Raw genomic sequence first — 18006 nt, 5'->3', positions numbered from 1 at the left:
CGTTCTTGGTCCCTGACAACTCTGCTTCCCTCTCTTGGACTAAGCCGAGATCATGAGCTCTCTGTCTCTCAAAGGACAGCAAGACAGCAGCAGGGGAGCAGCTTTTAGCTGGGGGAAAGGAGGGAAGGGAGGAGAATTATTTACTATTGGGCACTTACTCTGTGCCAGACACGCAGGAACATGCACATATATGGTTTAACTTCCTCCTCACAACATCCTTGAGCAGTAGGTGAAGGGACTGGTCCCAGGTCCTTAGAGCTAGTATGTTGTGGAACTGGGATTTGAACCCAGGACCACCTGATTGGAAAGTCTGCACTCTGGAGAAGCTGGGGATTCACCCAGAGTTTTTTACCTAGGCCCCTCCACTGGACCATTTCTAGTTCCCATGGTTTACACATTAATTGCTCATTCATTCCATACATTTCCCTGAGTAGGCATTTGGTGCCAAGTAACATGTTAGGCAACAGAAACACAAAGCCTGAATTCCTGAATAAGGCATAAGCCCTGCTTTCAAGGATTTATAATGTAATGGGAGCCAGGCCTGAACTGAGACAGAAGACCAGGAGCTGAGCTAATTATACCACCAAGGGAGGCCCTGTGGTAGTCTGGCCAGAGGGCAAGTAGTTTTAACATGAGAATGAGAATTCAAGGTTTGGTGTCATGGGGGTGCAAATAGATTGCCAATTCTCTGTCCATTCCCCAACGCTGTCCTGTAGATGTGTGGGGTGTGGGAGAATGAGCAGACACCATCAGAGAGAGCTGAGGGGGAAGTGGTATTCTGGGGCAGAGCTTCCTCTCAGACACAGCAGGAAGTGGAAGGAGAGCTTGTCGAACAGACTGAGGTTTAGGAGAGTTTATTGTCTATAGAACATTGGTTTGGCAGGGCTCAGTTGGAAAGGGGGCAGTGGGTGCCTGAGCGGGAGTGAGTTTTGGAAGAATGTAGATCATCAGAGCAGTCGAGAATGGCAGGGGTGAGAGATTGAGGAATTGAGGCGTTGCAGTCATGACTATGGCCTAAATACATTTCATACTCAGGTTTCTGAAGCTATTTTCAGTACAGGAAACAAGCTATGGTTTCTGCTCAGTGTACCAAATAAAATATGGGGGGAAATCTGTTAGAAAGTGAGAGGGGGAAAGTCAGCCTCAAACCAGGCTGGAAGCCACCAGCACTGTGTGAATGGGAAGAATTTAGCCTGCAGTGGAGAAGGGAGGTGGCTACTAGGCTTAACTCAAAACTTGACCTTTGGGGGCTTCCCTGGTGGCACAGTGGTTAGGAATCCACCTGTCAATGCAGGGGACACGGGTTCGAGCCCTGGTCCGGGAAGATCCCACATGCCGCAGGGCAACTAAGCCTGCGCACCACAACTACTGAGCCTGCGCTCCTAGAGCCCGTGCTCCGCAACAAGAGAAACCACCGCAATGAGAAGCCCACGCACCGCAACGAAGAGTAGCCACTGTTCGCCACAGCTGGAGAAAGCCCGCACGCAGCAACAAAGACCCAACACAGCCAAAAATAAATAAATTTATAAAAAATTTAAAAAAAACACTTGGCCTTTAGTTGGCTTTCCTTATCCTCTTATCCTCTTAACTGTCAACCAGTCTGTTCTTTTAGTGAATACTTCCTCCCCTTCAAACTTTCTGTCCCCTATCATTGTTTCCAGTGAATATCTGGCTTAACGGAGAAGCAGCATGGCACTACGGAAAGAACTTGGAGTATGTCATCAGTAGACTAGAGTCCAGTTACTTGATTAAAAGTCTCAGCTCTATAGCCAGGCGGGGATGGAGTCAGCCAGGACTAGAATGCAGGATTTAGAACTCCAATTTTTCCACGCTTCTCAGCCATACCATGTAATGCAGAGCCTGATTTTCTTAGCTCCTCTGAGGTTGTTTCCTCATCTACACAAATACCTTTCTTAATAATATCTACCTTATAGGTGGTTGTGAAGATTAGATGACATGTGAAGCCCATAACAAAGTGCCTGGCCATGGTGTGCCCCAAATATTTTTTTAAATCATTTTTATGATACAAAAATTATTTGGCTCTATGGCTGCACATTGTAGGTGCTCAAATAACTATCGCACTACACGTGTTATGGGCTGAATTCTGTCCCCTCAAAATTCACACCTTGAAATCCTAAGCCTCATTACTTCAGAATTCACTGTATTTGGAGACAGGGTCTCTAGACAGGCAATTAAATTAAAATGAAGTCTGTAAGGTGGGCCTTAATCCAGGATGACTAGTGTCCTTATAAGAAGAGGACATTTGGACACAGATGTGTATAGAGGAAAAATCATGTGAAGACACAGGGAGAAGATGCTATCTACAAGCAAAAGAGAGAGATCTCAGAAGAAACCAATCCTTGATCTTGGATGTTTATCCTCCATAACTGTAATAAAATTAATTTCTGTTGTTTAAACCACTCAATCTGTGGTACTCTGTAATGGCAGCTCTAGCAAACGAGTACAACATATACACATTGTCCCTTTTTAACTGGTGGGCACAGAGCTGCCTCATTCTGAAGACTAGAAACTCCTTCTTGGCCTATGTTCTCCAACTCAAAGTCCCAACTGAAAGCCCCGAGGATGCTGGGTCTACTGGGCTGACCGCACCACCCTGGAGTGGGGTGTTGCTCCTTTGGCTCTTGGCTGCTACAGTGAAGTCTTCCAAGAAAGCAAAACTTTTCTCTTTGAAGTGACTGGTGACTTGCTGAGCAGAGGTCATAGACAGAGAGAACACATCATTCATCATAGTCCATTCCCGTGGTGCTTTCGGCTGCATGGGTTGGGAAGAGCACCTGGGTGTACAGTCTTGGATGAAGAAGTGGAAGGAAAATGCTGCTTCCGTGGTGACCCCGGTGTTCTCAGTCCCAGGACAGTGGAGAAAGAGGAGACAGAGGAGAAAGAAGTGGTCTGAGGTGGGAGGAAGGAGGAGAGGTGTCCGACGTGCATCTTAGGACACTTTCCACGGGCGGAAGTGGAGTGCTGTGTCTGGATCAGTGGGGTCTGCAATCCCAATCTTTCTCCGGGCACTTGTGTATTGGAATTCTCTGGGAGGACAGCATGTAGACCCCCCCAGAGCCCTTCGCCGGGGAAGGCCTGCCTGGGCTACAGGGCAGTGCGGGCGGGCGGGCGCGCCCCCGACACGTCCTCTGGGCGCTGCCCCCTCAGGGCGCGCGCGCCCACCCCCGCCCCACCCCGCCTCTGCCCCACGCTGGGCCGGGTGGACCCGGCTTCCAGGGCTGTGCACGCCCCCTGCGTGAGCCGGGACCCCTGGCCGCGCGCGCCCCGCGCCCTCTCCCCGCCCGACGGGCGCGCGCGCTGGCTCCCGCTCCCGCTCCCGCTGGCGGCGGCGGCGGGGATTGTTTTTGTTGTCGCTGAGGCCGGAAGAGCCGCGGGAGCCGGGTCCCTGTCCCCGGACCGGGCGCCGCCGCCGCCCCTTGCTTAGCGCCCGCGTCTCCGCGGCGCCCCCATAGCGCCAATATTCCGGAGATCAAGCGTTACGCGGCGGCGGCGGCGGCGGCGGGGCCCGGAGCGGGAGGCGCCGGGGACCGCGGCGAGGCGGCCCCCGCCGCCGCCATGGAGGCGCTGGGACCCGGTGAGGAGGACGCTCGGGCCGGGACCAGGACCGGACCCGGGGACGGGTGGGCGGGCGGACGGGCTGGCAGCTCCCTGTGGCCCCCATCGGCTTGTGCGTACCTGGGTTGGGCCGTCAGGCCTGGGGGAGGGGGACCCCATTGCACAAGGCGGAGGGAGCTGACCCTGGCCTCGGCGGGGGGGGGCGGGTTCCGCGCCCCAGCCTGGAGATCTGAGCCAGTTCTCGAGGTCTAAGGAAGGAACGAGGTCACGGAGGAAGGTGACCCGCGTCCCCAGGTCTCAGGGAGACCTGACCCAACCTCAGGGAGGTGGTTTGTGCTCCAGGGTGGAGGCGAGGCCAGTTTGGGCTTCAGAAGGGACGCGATCTGTGCCAGGTGCGCAGCGGAGGCCTGGCCCTGACCGGACCGGACCAGGAAGGACTCCACCATCTACTACCAGGGGTATTCTTGGTTTGGGGCCGCACCCCTATTTTTCTTTGCACTGACAGACAGTCCAGAGCCCTCAGATAAGGAAGAAAGAGAACTTCCCCTAAACACTTCTCATTAGCCCCCAAGGCCAAGGGGCAAAGTGTCCACCCTTTCTCAAAGGCCCTGAAGTCTCGGGGAATGTGGCCTTCGGCCTCTGTCTACCTGTCAGTCTGTGCAAGAGACCCAGAGTGGTCTGTCGTGGCTCCTCAGTGACAGGCGAGTTACCAGCCAGAGGCTCCAGCTCCGGCTTTAATACTCTTGAGTATCTTCTAATTGGGTTAGAAGTAGTTGTGAGGATCAAATGAAGGAGAAAGTGCTTTGGAAACTGTATTATGAATGGCCTCTGGTTATCTCCTCGACTCTGCCCAAACAAGAAGAACCATTCCAAGTTGTAACAAATGCCCTGCAGATTGGAGTCTGCTGCTCCCACCTGGAACCCCAACAAGTTTCTGATGTCTTGGCTAAGTAGGGCAGGGTTTAGGGGCTGTGTTAGAATTAACTTTAGTATCATACCTTATTTACATAGTAGTCTTAGTTGTAGAGCATTTCATTTTTTTAGTGCATAGAAAACTCAGTCTACCATTTGAGTTTGGAAAGTTTGCAAGTTTGTTTACTCGAAACTTGTTTACATAGCTGAATGATTCAACTCCACTTTAATTTGCTGCTTGGAGTATTTTTTTTTAAGTCTTTATTGAATTTATTACAGTATTGCTTTTGTTTTATGTTTTGTGTTTTTTTGGCCACGAGGCATGTGGGATCTTAGCTCCTGGACCAGGGATCCAACCCCCCACCCCCTGCACTGGAAGGCGAAGTCTTAACCACTGGACCACCCGGGAAGTCCCTAGAGTTTTGGGATTCTTTTTAATTAATTAATTTATTTTGGCTGCTTTGGTTCTTCGTTGCTGTGCATGGCTTTCTCTACTTGCAGCGAGCAGGGGCTACTCTTCGTTGTGGTGTGTAGGCTTCTCGTTGCGGTGGCTTCTCTTGTTGCGGAACACGGGCTCTAGGCACTCGGGCTTCAGTAGTTGTGGCTCGCGGGCTCTAGAGCACAGGCTCAGTAGTCATGGCGCACGGGCTTAGTTGCTCCGAGGCATGTAGAATCTTCCCGTACCAGGGCTCGAACCCGTGTCCCCTGCATTGGCAGGCGGATTCTTAACCACTGCGCCACCAGAGAAGCCCCTTAGAGTATTTTTTAAAGGACTTCGTAGTCAAATTTCATATGCCTTTTAAAAATAAATTGGTTTTATCACATTAATATTATTTGATAAACCTCAGTGTATTACACAGGGTTACTTCAGCTATGTCCCCTGGCTAAAGGCATGATCAGGTCTTTAGGAATGTAACAGACTTCTGTTCAAATCCAATCTAGTAATTTAATAGTTGTATAACCTTGGGCAAATTACTTAATTCCTTTGAACTTTCATTTCCGCATCTATAAAAAAGGATAATAATAATTATGTGCTGCAAGATTGTTGTGAGAATGAAATAAGGTAATGTATGTGGGAAGCCTTGTTGTAGATAGCATGCATTGGAGATACTCAACAAATGTTTCTTCCCTCCCTCCCCTGCTAGAAAGTCATAATTGAATCAACTGTTGCATTTATGAGCTGATATTGAAAAAGACTATGTAACTGTGTATACAAACCAAATTTCATGGAAAAGATCAACCTGGCAGTGTTAGGAACATCCCAGGGACTCTCTTTTTGGTTTGATTTTAGATTTTGCAGGACTTATCATTTCACTCAGGATTGAGGAAAATTAATTCTCACTAACCACATTCATAAGACACTAATGAATAAGCCACAATGTCACATAGATCTTTTCCGTTGACTGGAATATTTTCTTGCCTGCTGTCTAACAAACTCCTTTTCTGGTATCACAGTACCTTGGAAACCCAATTAATAACAAGAAGCTGCTTGCTGAGCATGGAATTAGAGCAAAGGGAGTTGGTAGTCTTGTGGGATGTTTCATCCAGGCTAAGAACCTAGAGAAGCTTTCCTGCTTCTTTGTTAAAGCACATGGATCTAGTGCTCTGTTCCCTCCTAGCTTGAACAATCATTGAAGCATGTTTAGTCTTGCTCTGCTCTCCCTCACCCAATTTCGATTTCTGACAACAATAACTTGGAAATAAATATATTTAATAATATTACCATTTATTTTGCTTATATTAATAGTAATATTGATTTTTACAGTGCTTTACAGTTTGGAAAGTGCTTTCTTAGCTGTTAGCTCATTTAATTCTCTGTGAGGTAGGCAAGGCAGGTATGATCCCCATTTTACAGATGAGAAAATAGGTTCAGAGAGCTTAAGTGACTTTATCAAGGTCTCAAGGCTGAGTGGTGAGGATGAGTCTGGGTCACCTGACTCCTCGTCTAATGCCCTCCTCTTCTATTAAGCTGACTTCATCTAATCTGTATTGAGTCATATTTGTTACCTTTTTGGAAGATGTCATTCTCTGACTTTGTCACTAAATTTTGGAGATGCTCCCCACATGAAGACCTTTGAGCAATAACTATAACATTTATGCAAGCTCAGTCATAATAGCTAACATTTGTCAGTGCTTACCATTGTGAGGCACCGTTTAAGCCTTTTATATACATTGTCTCATGAGATCCTCACAGTAGCCTTATGAGATGGATGCTATTATTATCATACCTCCTCCATTTTATAGATAAGGAAATTGATGCACAGATTGGCTAAGAAACTGGCCCTAGGTCGTGCAGTTAGGGAGTGGTAAAACCAGGAGTTGCAGAGCCTTAGGCACTGTGATTTATTTCTTTGTAAGTCGTTTGATAAATTCAAAGAAACCAGCTTTGGGGATGAACAATTTTAGGATATATCTTTCTAAATAAGTCTTCTAAACTTATTAAAAGGAATGATCACTCACCTTCTAACTTTTCTCTCTTGCCATGGAAAAGACACACACTCTGCTTTTCTCCACTTCTTAATCCCTTTCCTTCATTTCTTCTGCCTCTGCCTCTTTAAAGGGCATCAAGTACTTTAGAGAGGTATAGATGCCATAGGATTGTGAAGTAAATTGGAGACGAAAAAGCCCTGAACTGGGAGTAAGGAGACCTAGTCTAGTCATACGTCCTTGAGCAAGTCACTTGATCCAAATTTCTGTTTGCAAATTTCTGTCATAAAGCTGGATTTGCGATACAAAGATTGTTTAAGCATATCTTGGAATATGCAGGGCTGACTTTTTTATGTGATTTAATTGGGTTAATTCAGTATGCCTGTCTACCTCTGATATTATTTATTATCTACTTCTTACCTTGTTTATAAATGCCGTATCACACCAAGAGTAGATCCCCTTGTTCACCAGAAGTGGAACTCAACTCCAAGGAATAATAATATTTTTAGTATAAATTAAGTGCTTTTTTGTTTTAATGAAAAGATAATCGTCAATTCTTTTGTTTTAGAAATGACTAGGTTTCTGTTTAGTTTCTACCTGGATCTGCTACAGGGATTATTGGTACTGTTCAGTTCAACATTTATTGAATTCCTACAATGTGCTCATCATTGAATTAGGTATTGAGATAACAACAAACTGGAAGTCCCTTTCTTCTAAGAGTTACAGTCTAGTGAAGGAGACAGTAATTTAACAAGTTGTTTCTAGGTACTTGTCCTAAGTGCTCCCTTATACAGAAGTTCTTGGGAACACAGAAGATGCATCCTTCAGCCCGGGAGATTCTGGAAAGGCTTTCCAAGGAGGTTGCACTCAACCTGAGTTTTGAAGGATGAGTATAATTTAGGGGAAGAAGGAACAGTGAATTTAATACATGAAAAGATTTTCAGTACTTTAAAAATTAGTATGTGGTGATCTGTCAACACAAATTTCATTAAAGTCTTTGCTTTGATTTTCCTAAGTGATGTTGGACCAGAACAGCTTCTTGCTGCAAAGTTTTCTCTCCTTAGTGAATTGTCTTTGTTCTTGGTGAAATACCATTGCAACAAGAAAACCTGTTGTAACTTTCCTTTGTAAACACAGCTCACTTTACTCAACACCTATTCATAGCAGAAAAGATGTTTGTTTTTTAGGCCAGTGTCCATTTGACATTATAATCAAAAAGGAGTAAGATTTTCTGTAGACAGATATTTCCCAGACTGTGTTTCCCTAAATCCTTATCTACTGAGTACTGATAGATGTTTGATTTTAAAAACAGAGAGAGGGACTTCCCTGGTGGTCCAGTGGTTAAGACTTCGCCTTCCAGTGCAGGGGGTGCGGCTTTGATCCCTGGTCGGGAACTAGGATCCCACATGCCTAGCGGCCAAAAAACCAAAACATAAAACAGAAGCAATATTGTAACAAATTCAATAAAGACTTAAAAAATGGCCCACATCAGGGGCTTCCCTGGTGGCGCAGTGGTTAAGAATCCACCTGCCAATGCAGGGGACACGGGTTCGAGCCCTGATCGAGGAAGATCCTACATGCTGCGGAGCAACTAAGCCCATGTGCCACAACTACTGAGCCTGCGCTCTAGAGCTCGCGAGCCACAACTACTGAAGCCTGCACACCTAGAGCCCGTGATCCGCAACAAGAGAAGCCGCCACAACGAGAAACCTGTGCACCGCAACGAAGAGTAGCCCCTGCTCGCTGCAACTAGAGAAAGCCTGCGCACAGCAATGAAGACCCAACACAGCCACAGATAAATAAATAAAATAAATAAAATTATATTTAAAAAATGGCCCACATCCAAAAAAATCTAAAAAAATAAATAAAAACAGAGAGAGACAGAGTGTGTGTGTGCGGGTGTGTTCTAGGGAAAAACAAGTTAGGTAAATGATGAGTTAAAGTTTAACAGGTTTATTTATTACATGACTTCTTAGAGAATTTAACACGATAATATACATTGGAATTTTAAGCAGGGGAGGGAATATGCAATTTCTTTAGCTTATGGAATCCTTTCTTTTTATGGAATATCTTGTGAACCATCAATGGAATAATTTGGAATGACTGCCGTATCTAGACCAAGGTTTCTCAGCCTCAGTACTGTTTTTTTTTTATTTTATTTTTTAAAATTTATTTATTTTTGGCTGTGTTGGGTCTTCTTTGCTGCGCATGGGCTTTCTCTACTTGTGGCGAGCGGGGGCTACTCTTCATTGCGGTGCGCAGGCTACTTATTGTGGTGGCTTCTCTTGTTGCAGAGCACGGGCTCTAGGCATGCGGGCTTCAGTAGTTGTGGCACATGGGCTCCAGAGTGCAGCCTCAGTTGTGGTGCACGGGCTTAGTTGCTCCACTGCATGTGGGATCTTCCCGGACCAGGGCTCCAACCCGTGTCCCCTGCATTGGCAGGCGGATTCTTAATCACCACGCCACCAGGGAAGTCCGAGATGGTTTTATTTTAAAATGCATATAATTTTGTAAGCCTAGCTGTAGATCTACTGATGCTGATAAAAGGTTTTAGACAGTAGATTGCCTCTGAGGGTTCATCATACTGTGTCTAATGTTGACATCCCCCATATTCAGAATAATAGCAACATGGCAAAATATTTAGAAATCTAGAGAGTCTTAGGTCAAAAAACTTTTGATCTTTGTATATCAGAGTATGTTCAGTGAATAATAAGATCTCAATAATTGTAGCTATTTTTGTTTTGTTTTGGTCGTGCCACGTGGCTTGTGGGAATTTAGTTCCTGGACCAGGGATTGAACCCGGGTTCTTGGCAGTAAGAGTGCAGAGTCCTAACCACTGGACCACCAGGGAATTTCCAATTGTAGCTATTATCATCATCATCATGATCATGGGGGAATATTATCCTTCACAAACAAATAGCACATCAAATATCTTTCATTCTCTTCAGGACCTCCAACCAGCCTGTTTCAGCCGCCTCGTCGTCCTGGCCTTGGAACTGTTGGAAAACCAATTCGACTGTTAGCCAATCATTTTCAGGTTCAGATTCCTAAAATAGATGTGTATCACTATGACGTGGATATTAAACCAGAAAAACGGCCTCGTAGAGTGAACAGGTAAGGATTAGAAAGAGTAGGCTTCTTATACATTAATTTTTTTTTTACATCTTTATTGGAGTATAATTGCTTTACAATGGTGTGTTAGTTTCTGCTTTATAACAAAGTGAATCAGTTTTACATATACATATGTTCCCATATCTCTTCCCTCTTGCATCTCCCTCCCTCCCACCCTCCCTATCCCACCCCTCCAGGCGGTCACAAAGCACTGAGCTGATCTCCCTGTGCTATGCGGCTGCTTCCCACTAGCTATCTACCTTACGTTTGGTAGTGTATATATGTCCATGCCTCTCTCTCACTTTGTCACAGTTTACCCTTCCCCCTCCTCATATCCTGAAGTCCATTCTCTAGTAGGTCTGTGTCTTTATTCCTGTCTTACCGCTAGGTTCTTCATGACATTTTTTTTTCTTAAATTCCATATATATGTGTTAGCATATGGTATTTGTCTTTCTCTTTCTGACTTACTTCACTCTGTATGACAGACTCTAGGTCTACACACCTCATTACAAATAGCTCAATTTCGTTTTTTTTTTATGGCTGAGTAATATTCCATTGTATATATGTGCCACATCTTCTTTATCCATTCATCCGATGATGGACACTTAGGTTGTTTCCATCTCCGGGCATTTGTAAATAGAGCTGCAATGAACATTTTGGTACATGACTCTTTTTGAATTATGGTTTTCTCAGGGTATATGCCCAGTAGTGGGATTGCTGGGTCATATGGTAGTTCTATTTGTAGTTTTTTATGGAACCTCCATACTGTTCTCCATAGTGGCTGTACCAATTCACATTCCCACCAGCAGTGCAAGAGTGTTCCCTTTTCTCCACACCCTCTCCAGCATTTATTGTTTCTAGGTTTTTTGATGATGGCCATTCTGACTGGTGTGAGATGATATCTCATTGTAGTTTTGATTTACATTTCTCTAATGATTAATTATGTTGAGCATTCTTTCATGTGTTTGTTGGCAGTCTGTATATCTTCTTTGGAGAAATGCCTATTTAGGTCTTCTGCCCATTTTTGGATTGGGTTGCATGAGCTGCTTATAAATTTTGGAGATTAATCCTTTGTCAGTTGCTTCATTTGCAATTATTTTCTCCCATTCTGAGGGTTGTCTTTTGGTCTTGTTTATGGTCTCCTTTGCTGTGCAAAAGCTTTGAAGTTTCATTAGGTCCCATTTGTTTATTTTTGTTTTTATTTCCATTTCTCTAGGAGGTGGGTCAAAAAGGATCTTGCTGTGATTTATGTCATAGAGTGTTCTGCCTTTCTTCCTCTAAGAGTTTGACAGTTTCTGGCCTTACATTTAGGTCTTTAATCCATTTTGAGCTTATTTTTGTGTATGGTGTTAGGGAGTGATCTATCTCATACTTTTACATGTACCTGTCCAGTTTTCCCAGCACCACTTATTGAAGAGGCTGTCCTTTCTCCACTGTACATTCCTGCCACCTTCAAAGATAAGGTGACCATATGTGCGTGGGTTTATCTCTGGGCTTTCTATCCTGTTCCATTGATCTATCTTTCTGTTTTTGTGCCAGTACCATACTGTCTTGATTACTGTAACTTTGTAGTATAGTCTGAAGTCAGGGAGCCTGATTCCTCCAGCTCTGTTTTTCGTTCTCAAGATTGCTTTGGCTATTCGGGGTCTTTTGTGTTTCCATACAAATTGTGAAATTTTTTGTTCTAGTTCTGTGAAAAATGCCAGTGGTAGTTTGATAGGGATTGCATTGAATCTGTAGATTGCTTTGGGTAGTAGAGTCATTTTCACAATGTTGATTCTTCCAATCCAAGAACATGGTATATCTCTCCATCTATTTGTATCATCTTTAATTTCTTTCATCAGTGTCTTATAATTTTCTGCATACAGGTCTTTTGTCTCCTTAGGTAGGTTTATTCCTAGATATTTTATTCTTTTTGTTGCAATGGTAAATGGGAGTGTTTTCTCGATTTCATTTTCAGATTTTTCATCGATAGTATATAGGAATGTCAGAGATTTCTGTGCATTAATTTTGTATCCTGCTACTTTACCAAATTCATTGATTAGCTCTAGTAGTTTTCTGGTAGCATCTTTAGGATTCTCTATGTATAGTATCATGTCATCTGCAAACAGTGACAGCTTTACTTCTTCTTTTCCGATTTGGATTCCTTTTATTTCCTTTTGTTCTCTGATTGCTGTGGCTAAAACTTCCAAAACTATGTTGAATAAGAGTGGTGAGAGTGGGCAACCTTGTCTTGTTCCTGATCTTAATGGAAATGCTTTCAGTTTTTCACCATTGAGGACAATGTTGGCTGTGGGTTTGTCATATATGGCCTTTATTATGTTGAGGAAAGTTCCCTCTATGCCTACTTTCTGCAGGGCTTTTATCATAAGTGGGTGTTGAATTTTGTCGAAAGCTTTCTCTGCATCTATTGAGATGATCATGTGGTTTTTCTCCTTCAATTTGTTAATATGGTGTATCACGTTGATTGATTTGCGTATATTGAAGAATCCTTGCATTCCTGGAATAAACCCCACTTGATCATGGTGTATGATCCTTTTAATGTGCTGTTGGATTCTGTTTGCTAGTATTTTGTTGAGGATTTTTGCATCTATGTTCATCAGTGATATTGGCCTGTAGTTTTCTTTCTTTGTGACATCCTTGCCTGGTTTTGGTATCAGGGTGATGGCGGCCTCATAGAATGAGTTTGGGAGTGTTCCTCCCTCAGCTATATTTTGGAAGAGTTTGAGAAGGATAGATGTTACCTCTTCTCTAAATGTTTGATAGAATTCGCCTGTGAAGCCATCTGGTCCTGGGCTTTTGTTTGTTGGAAGATTTTTAATCACAGTTTCAATTTCAGTGCTTGTGATTGATCTGTTCATATTTTCTATTTCTTCCTGATTCAGTCTTGGCAGGTTGTGCATTTCTAAGAATTTGTCCATTTCTTCCAGGTTGTCCATTTTATTGGCATAGAGTTGCTTGTAGTAATCGCTCATGATCTTTTGTATTTCTGCAGTGTCAGTTGTTACTTCTCCTTTTTCATTTCTAATTCTATTGATTTGAGTCTTCTCCCTTTTTTTCTTGATGAGTCTGAGTAATGGTTTATCAATTTTGTTTATCTTCTCAAAGAACCAGCTTTTAGTTTTATTGATCTTTGCTATCATTTCCTTCATTTCTTTTTCATTTATTTCTGATCTGATTTTTATGATTTCTTTCCTTCTGCTAACTTTGGGTTTTTTTTGTTCTTCTTTCTCTAATTGCTTTAGGTGCAAGGTTAGGTTGTTTATTCAAGATGTTCCTGTTTCTTAAGGTAGGATTGTATTGCTATAAACTTCCCTCTTAGAATTGCCTTTGCTGCATCCCATAGATTTTGGGTCGTCGTGTCTCCATTGTCATTTGTTTCTAGGTATTTTTTTATTTCCTCTTTGATTTCTTCAGTGATCACTTCGTTATTAAGTAGTGTATTGTTTAGCCTCCATGTGTTTGTATTTTTTACAGATCTTTCCCTGTAATTGATATCTAGTCACATAGCGTTATGGTCGGAAAAGATACTTGATACAATTTCAATTGTCTTCAATTTACCAAGGCTTGATTTGTGACCCAAGATATGATCTATCCTGGAGAATGTTCCATGAGCACTTGAGAAAAATGTGTATTCTGTTGTTTTTGGATGGAATGTCCTATAAATATCAATTAAGTCCATCTTGTTTAATGTATCATTTAAAGCTTGTGTTTCCTTATTTATTTTCATTTTGGATGACCTGTCCATTGGTGAAAGTGGGGTGTTAAAGTCCCCTACTATGAATGTGTTACTGTTGATTTCCCCTTTTATGGCTGTTAGTATTTGCCTTATGTATTGAGGTGCTCCTATGTTGGGTGCATAAATATTTACAATTGTTATATATTCTTCTTGGATCGATCCCTTGATCATTATGTAGTGTCCTTCTTTGTCTCTTCTAATAGTCTTTATTTTAAAGTCTACTTTGTCTGATATGAGAATTGCTACTCCAGCTTTCTTTTGGTTTCCATTTGCATGGAATATCTTTTTCCATCCCCTTACTTTCAGTCTGTATGTGTCTCTAGATCCGAAGTGGGTCTCTTGTAGACAGCATATATATTGGTCTTGTTTTTGTATCCATTCAGCCAATCTGTGTCTTTTGGTGGGAGCATTTAGTCCATTTACATTTAAGGTAATTATCGATATGTATGTTCCTATTCCCATTTTCTTGATTGTTTTGGGTTTGTTATTGTAGGTCTTTTCCTTCTCTTGTGTTTCTTGACTAGAGAAGTTCCTTTAGCATTTGTTGTAAAGCTGGTTTGGTGGTGCTGAACTCTCTCAGCTTTTGCTTGCCTGTAAAGGTTTTAATTTCTCCATCAAATCTGAATGAGATCCTTGCTGGGTAGAGTAATCTTGGTTACAGATTTTTCTCCTTCAGCACTTTAAATATGTCCTGCCAGTCCCTTCTGGCTTGCAGAGTTTCTGCTGAAAGATCAGCTGTTAACCTTATGGGGATTCCCTTGTGTGTTATTTGTTGTTTTTCCCTTGCTGCTTTTAATATGTTTTCTTTGTATTTAATTTTTGACAGTTTGATTAATATGTGTCTTGGCATATTTCTCCTTTGATTTATCCTGTATGGGACTCTTTGTGCTTCCTGGACTTGATTAACTATTTCCTTTCCCATATTAGGGAAGTTTTCAACTATAATCTCTTCAAATATTTTCTCAGTCCCTTTCTTTTTCTCTTCTTCTTCTGGAACCCCTATAATTCGAATGTTGGTGCGTTTAATGTTGTCCCAGAGGTCTCTGAGACTGTCCTCAGTTCTTTTCATTCTTTTTTCTTTATTCTGCTCTGCAGTAGTTATTTCCACTATTTTATCTTCCAGGTCTCTTATCCGTTCTTCTGCCTCAGTTATTCTGCTATTGATCCCATCTAGAGTATTTTTAATTTCATTTATTGTGTTGTTCATCGTTGTTTGTTTCATCTTTAGTTCTTCTAGGTCCTTGTTAAATGTTTCTTGCATTTTGTCTATTCTATTTCCAAGATTTTGGATCATCTTTACTATCATTATTCTGAATTCTTTTTCAGGTAGACTGCCTATTTCCTCTTCATTTGTTAGGTCTGGTGGGTTTTTATCTTGCTCCTTCATCTGCTGTGTGTGTTTCTGTCTTCTCACTTTGCTTATCTTACTGTGTTTGGGGTCTCCTTTTTGCAGGCTGCAGGTTCGTACTTCCCATTGTTTTTGGTGTCTGTCCCCAGTGGCTAAGGTTGGTTCAGTGGGTTGTGTAGGCTTCCTGGTGGAGGGGACTAGTGCCTGTGTTCTGGTGGATGAGGCTAGATCTTGTCTTTCTGGTGGGCAGGTCCACGTCTGGTGGTGTTTTGGGGTGTTGTGGACTTATTATGATTTTAGGCATCCTTTCTGCTAATGGGTGGGGTTGTGTTCCTGTCTTGCTAGCTGTTTGGCATAGGGTGTCCAGCACTGTAGCTTGCTGGTCGTTGAATGAAGCTGGGTGCTGGTGTTGAGATGGAGATCTCTGGGAGATTTTCGCCATTTGATATTATGTGGATCTGGGAGGTCTCTTGTGGACCAGTGTCCTGAAGTTGGCTCTCCCACCTCAGAGGCACAGCACTGACTCCTGGCTGTAGCACCAAGAGCCTTTCATCCACACGGCTCAGAATAAAAGGGAGAAAAAGTAGAAAGAAAGAATTAGTAGAAGTAGAAAGAAAGAAAGAAAGGTGGAAAGAAAGAAAGGGAGGGAGGGAGGAAGGAAGGAAGGAGGGAAGGAAGGAAAAAAAGAAAGAAAGAAGATAAAGTAAAATAAAATAAAGTAAGATAAAATATAATAAAGTTATTAAAATGAAAAATAATTATTAAGAAAGAAAAATTAAAAAAAAGAAAAACCGACGGATAGAGCCCCAGGACAAATGGTGGAAGCAAAGCTATACAGACAAAATCTCACACAGAAGCGTACACATACACACTCACAAAAAGAGGAAAAGGGGAAAAAGTCATAAATTTTGCTCTCAAAGTCCACCTCCTCAATTTGGGATGATTCGTTGTCTATTCATGTATTCCACAGATGCAGGGTACATCAAGTTGATTGTGGAGCTTTAATCCGCTGCTTCTGAGGCTGCTGGGAGAGATTTCCCTTTCTCTGTTCTCACAGCTCCCAGGGGCTCAGCTTTGGATTTGGCCCCGCCTCTGCGTGTAGGCCGCTGGAGGGCGTCTGTTGTTCGCTCAGACAGGACGGGGTTAAAGGAGCAGCTGCTTCGGGGACTGTGACTAACTCAGGCCGCGGGTGGGGGGGAGGGAGGGGCATGGAGTGCCGGGTGAGCCTGCGGCGGCAGAGGCTGGCGTGATGTTGCACCAGCCTGAGGTGCGCCGTGCGTTCTCCCGGGGAAGTTGTCCCTGGGTCCCGGGACCCTGGCAGTGGCGGGCTACACAGGCTCCCCGGAAGGGGGGTGTGGATAGTGACCTGTGCTCGCACACAGGCTTCTTGGTGGCGGCAGCAGCAGCTTTAGCGTCTCATGCCCGTCTCTGGGGTCCGCGCTTTTAGCCGCGGCTCGCGCCCGTCTCTGGAGCTCCTTTAAGCAGTGCTCTTAATCCCCTCTCCTCGTGCACCAGGAAACAAAGAGGGAAGAAAAAGTCTCTTGCCTCTTCGGCAGGGCCAGACTTTTCCCAGACTCCCTCCCGGCTAGCCGTGGCGCACTAACCCCTTCAGGCTGTGTTCACGCCGCCAACCCCACTCCTCTCCCTGCGCTCCAACCGAAGCCCGAGCTTCAGCTCCCAGCCCTGCCTGCCCTGGCGGGTGAGCAGACAAGCCTCTCGGGCTGGTGAGTGCCGGTCGGCACGGATCCTCTGTGTGGGAATCTCTCCGCTTTGTGCTCCGCACCCCAGTGGCTGCGTTCTCCTCCGCGGCTTCGAAGCTTCCCGCCTCCGCCACCCGCAGTCTCTGCCCGCGAAGGGGTTTCCTAGTGTGTGGAAACCTTTCCTCCTTCACAGCTCCCTCCCACTGGTGCAGGATGCGTCCCTATCCTTTTGTCTCTGTTTTTTCTTTTGCCCTACCCAGGTACGTGGGGAGTTTCTTGCCTTTGGGGAGGTCTGAGGTCTTCTGCTAGCGTTCAGTAGGTGTTCTTTCTGTAGGAGTTGTTCCACGTGTAGATGTATTTCTGGTGTATCTGTTGGGAGGAAGGTGATCTCCGCGTCTTACTCTTCTGCCATCTTCCCCTCGTCCCCTCTTATACATTTAAATACATGTAATTTATTTATCATGAATCGTATTGTTCTCTAAACTCTTTTAACATGTAGGCTTTTTTTTTTCTCTAAGATGTTAAGTTTCTTGATAGCAGGTTTGCTGTCTCATACTTGTTTGTCCTCCACAGATTCTAGCAGAATGCAGGATACATCATTGTTCAGTCAGTAAATACTTAATGAATGAAGAAGAACGGTCACTCTTTCACTGTCCAAAGGTAGCAGAAATTTGTAAAAATAGGTGAAGCCACTGGTGTCTATGGAAAATAGAACTATGTGGAAATTCAAATTTTATTATCATGTGTTGGTATTGGACATGAGAAAAATATAAGTGTAAAGACAGAAGAATCATCTTGGGGTATTGAAGAACATAAACTGAGAAGCTCTGTTTAATTCTAGCATTATCCAGGAGGGGTCTAGATAAGATGACTTAAGCATTGTTGTCTGTATGACAGGAATTTACCAATAGTGAATATAGCCCTATAGCAGGTATTTTTACAGTGTGCTGAGATCACCCAATTTACTTTTCTCTGTTTTCACGCTGTGATACTCAGGCAGTCCTTAATATTATAGTTCTTGCCTTTCCAAGGATGCTTTTGCTGTAAAGTGAAGTATTTCTTTGTGGCTTGGTTTTTTTTTTTCTCATTATAGATCAATTATTTGGCTTTCTGGTATAGTTCAGTCTCATGCAAGCCCTTAATTGTTTGGCTGTTGTATAACTGAAATCAATAATAACAGAAGCGGTGGCAAC

At 43.6% G+C, this 18006-nt stretch overlaps 1 protein-coding gene across 1 annotated transcript in view; it reads left to right on the top strand.

Annotated features, from left to right (window-relative positions):
* Positions 1-3297: 3297 nt before the first annotated feature.
* The window catches only part of LOC111175572 (protein argonaute-4), a 45458-nt gene continuing 30749 nt past the window's right edge, over positions 3298-18006 (top strand). Inside the window, exons 1-2 of the mRNA XM_022575217.3 lie at positions 3298-3595; positions 9864-10029. Coding sequence (XP_022430925.2) covers positions 3577-3595; positions 9864-10029 — 185 coding nt within the window. The 5' untranslated portion in view covers positions 3298-3576. The remainder of the gene's footprint in view (positions 3596-9863; positions 10030-18006) is intronic.

Source organism: Delphinapterus leucas, chromosome 1, assembly GCF_059928025.1.
Source record: "Delphinapterus leucas isolate spDelLeu-1000000601 "Yukka" chromosome 1, BTC_Dleu_Yukka2, whole genome shotgun sequence".
Taxonomy (NCBI): domain Eukaryota; kingdom Metazoa; phylum Chordata; class Mammalia; order Artiodactyla; family Monodontidae; genus Delphinapterus; species Delphinapterus leucas.
This window is presented reverse-complemented; position numbering and strand designations above follow the sequence as displayed.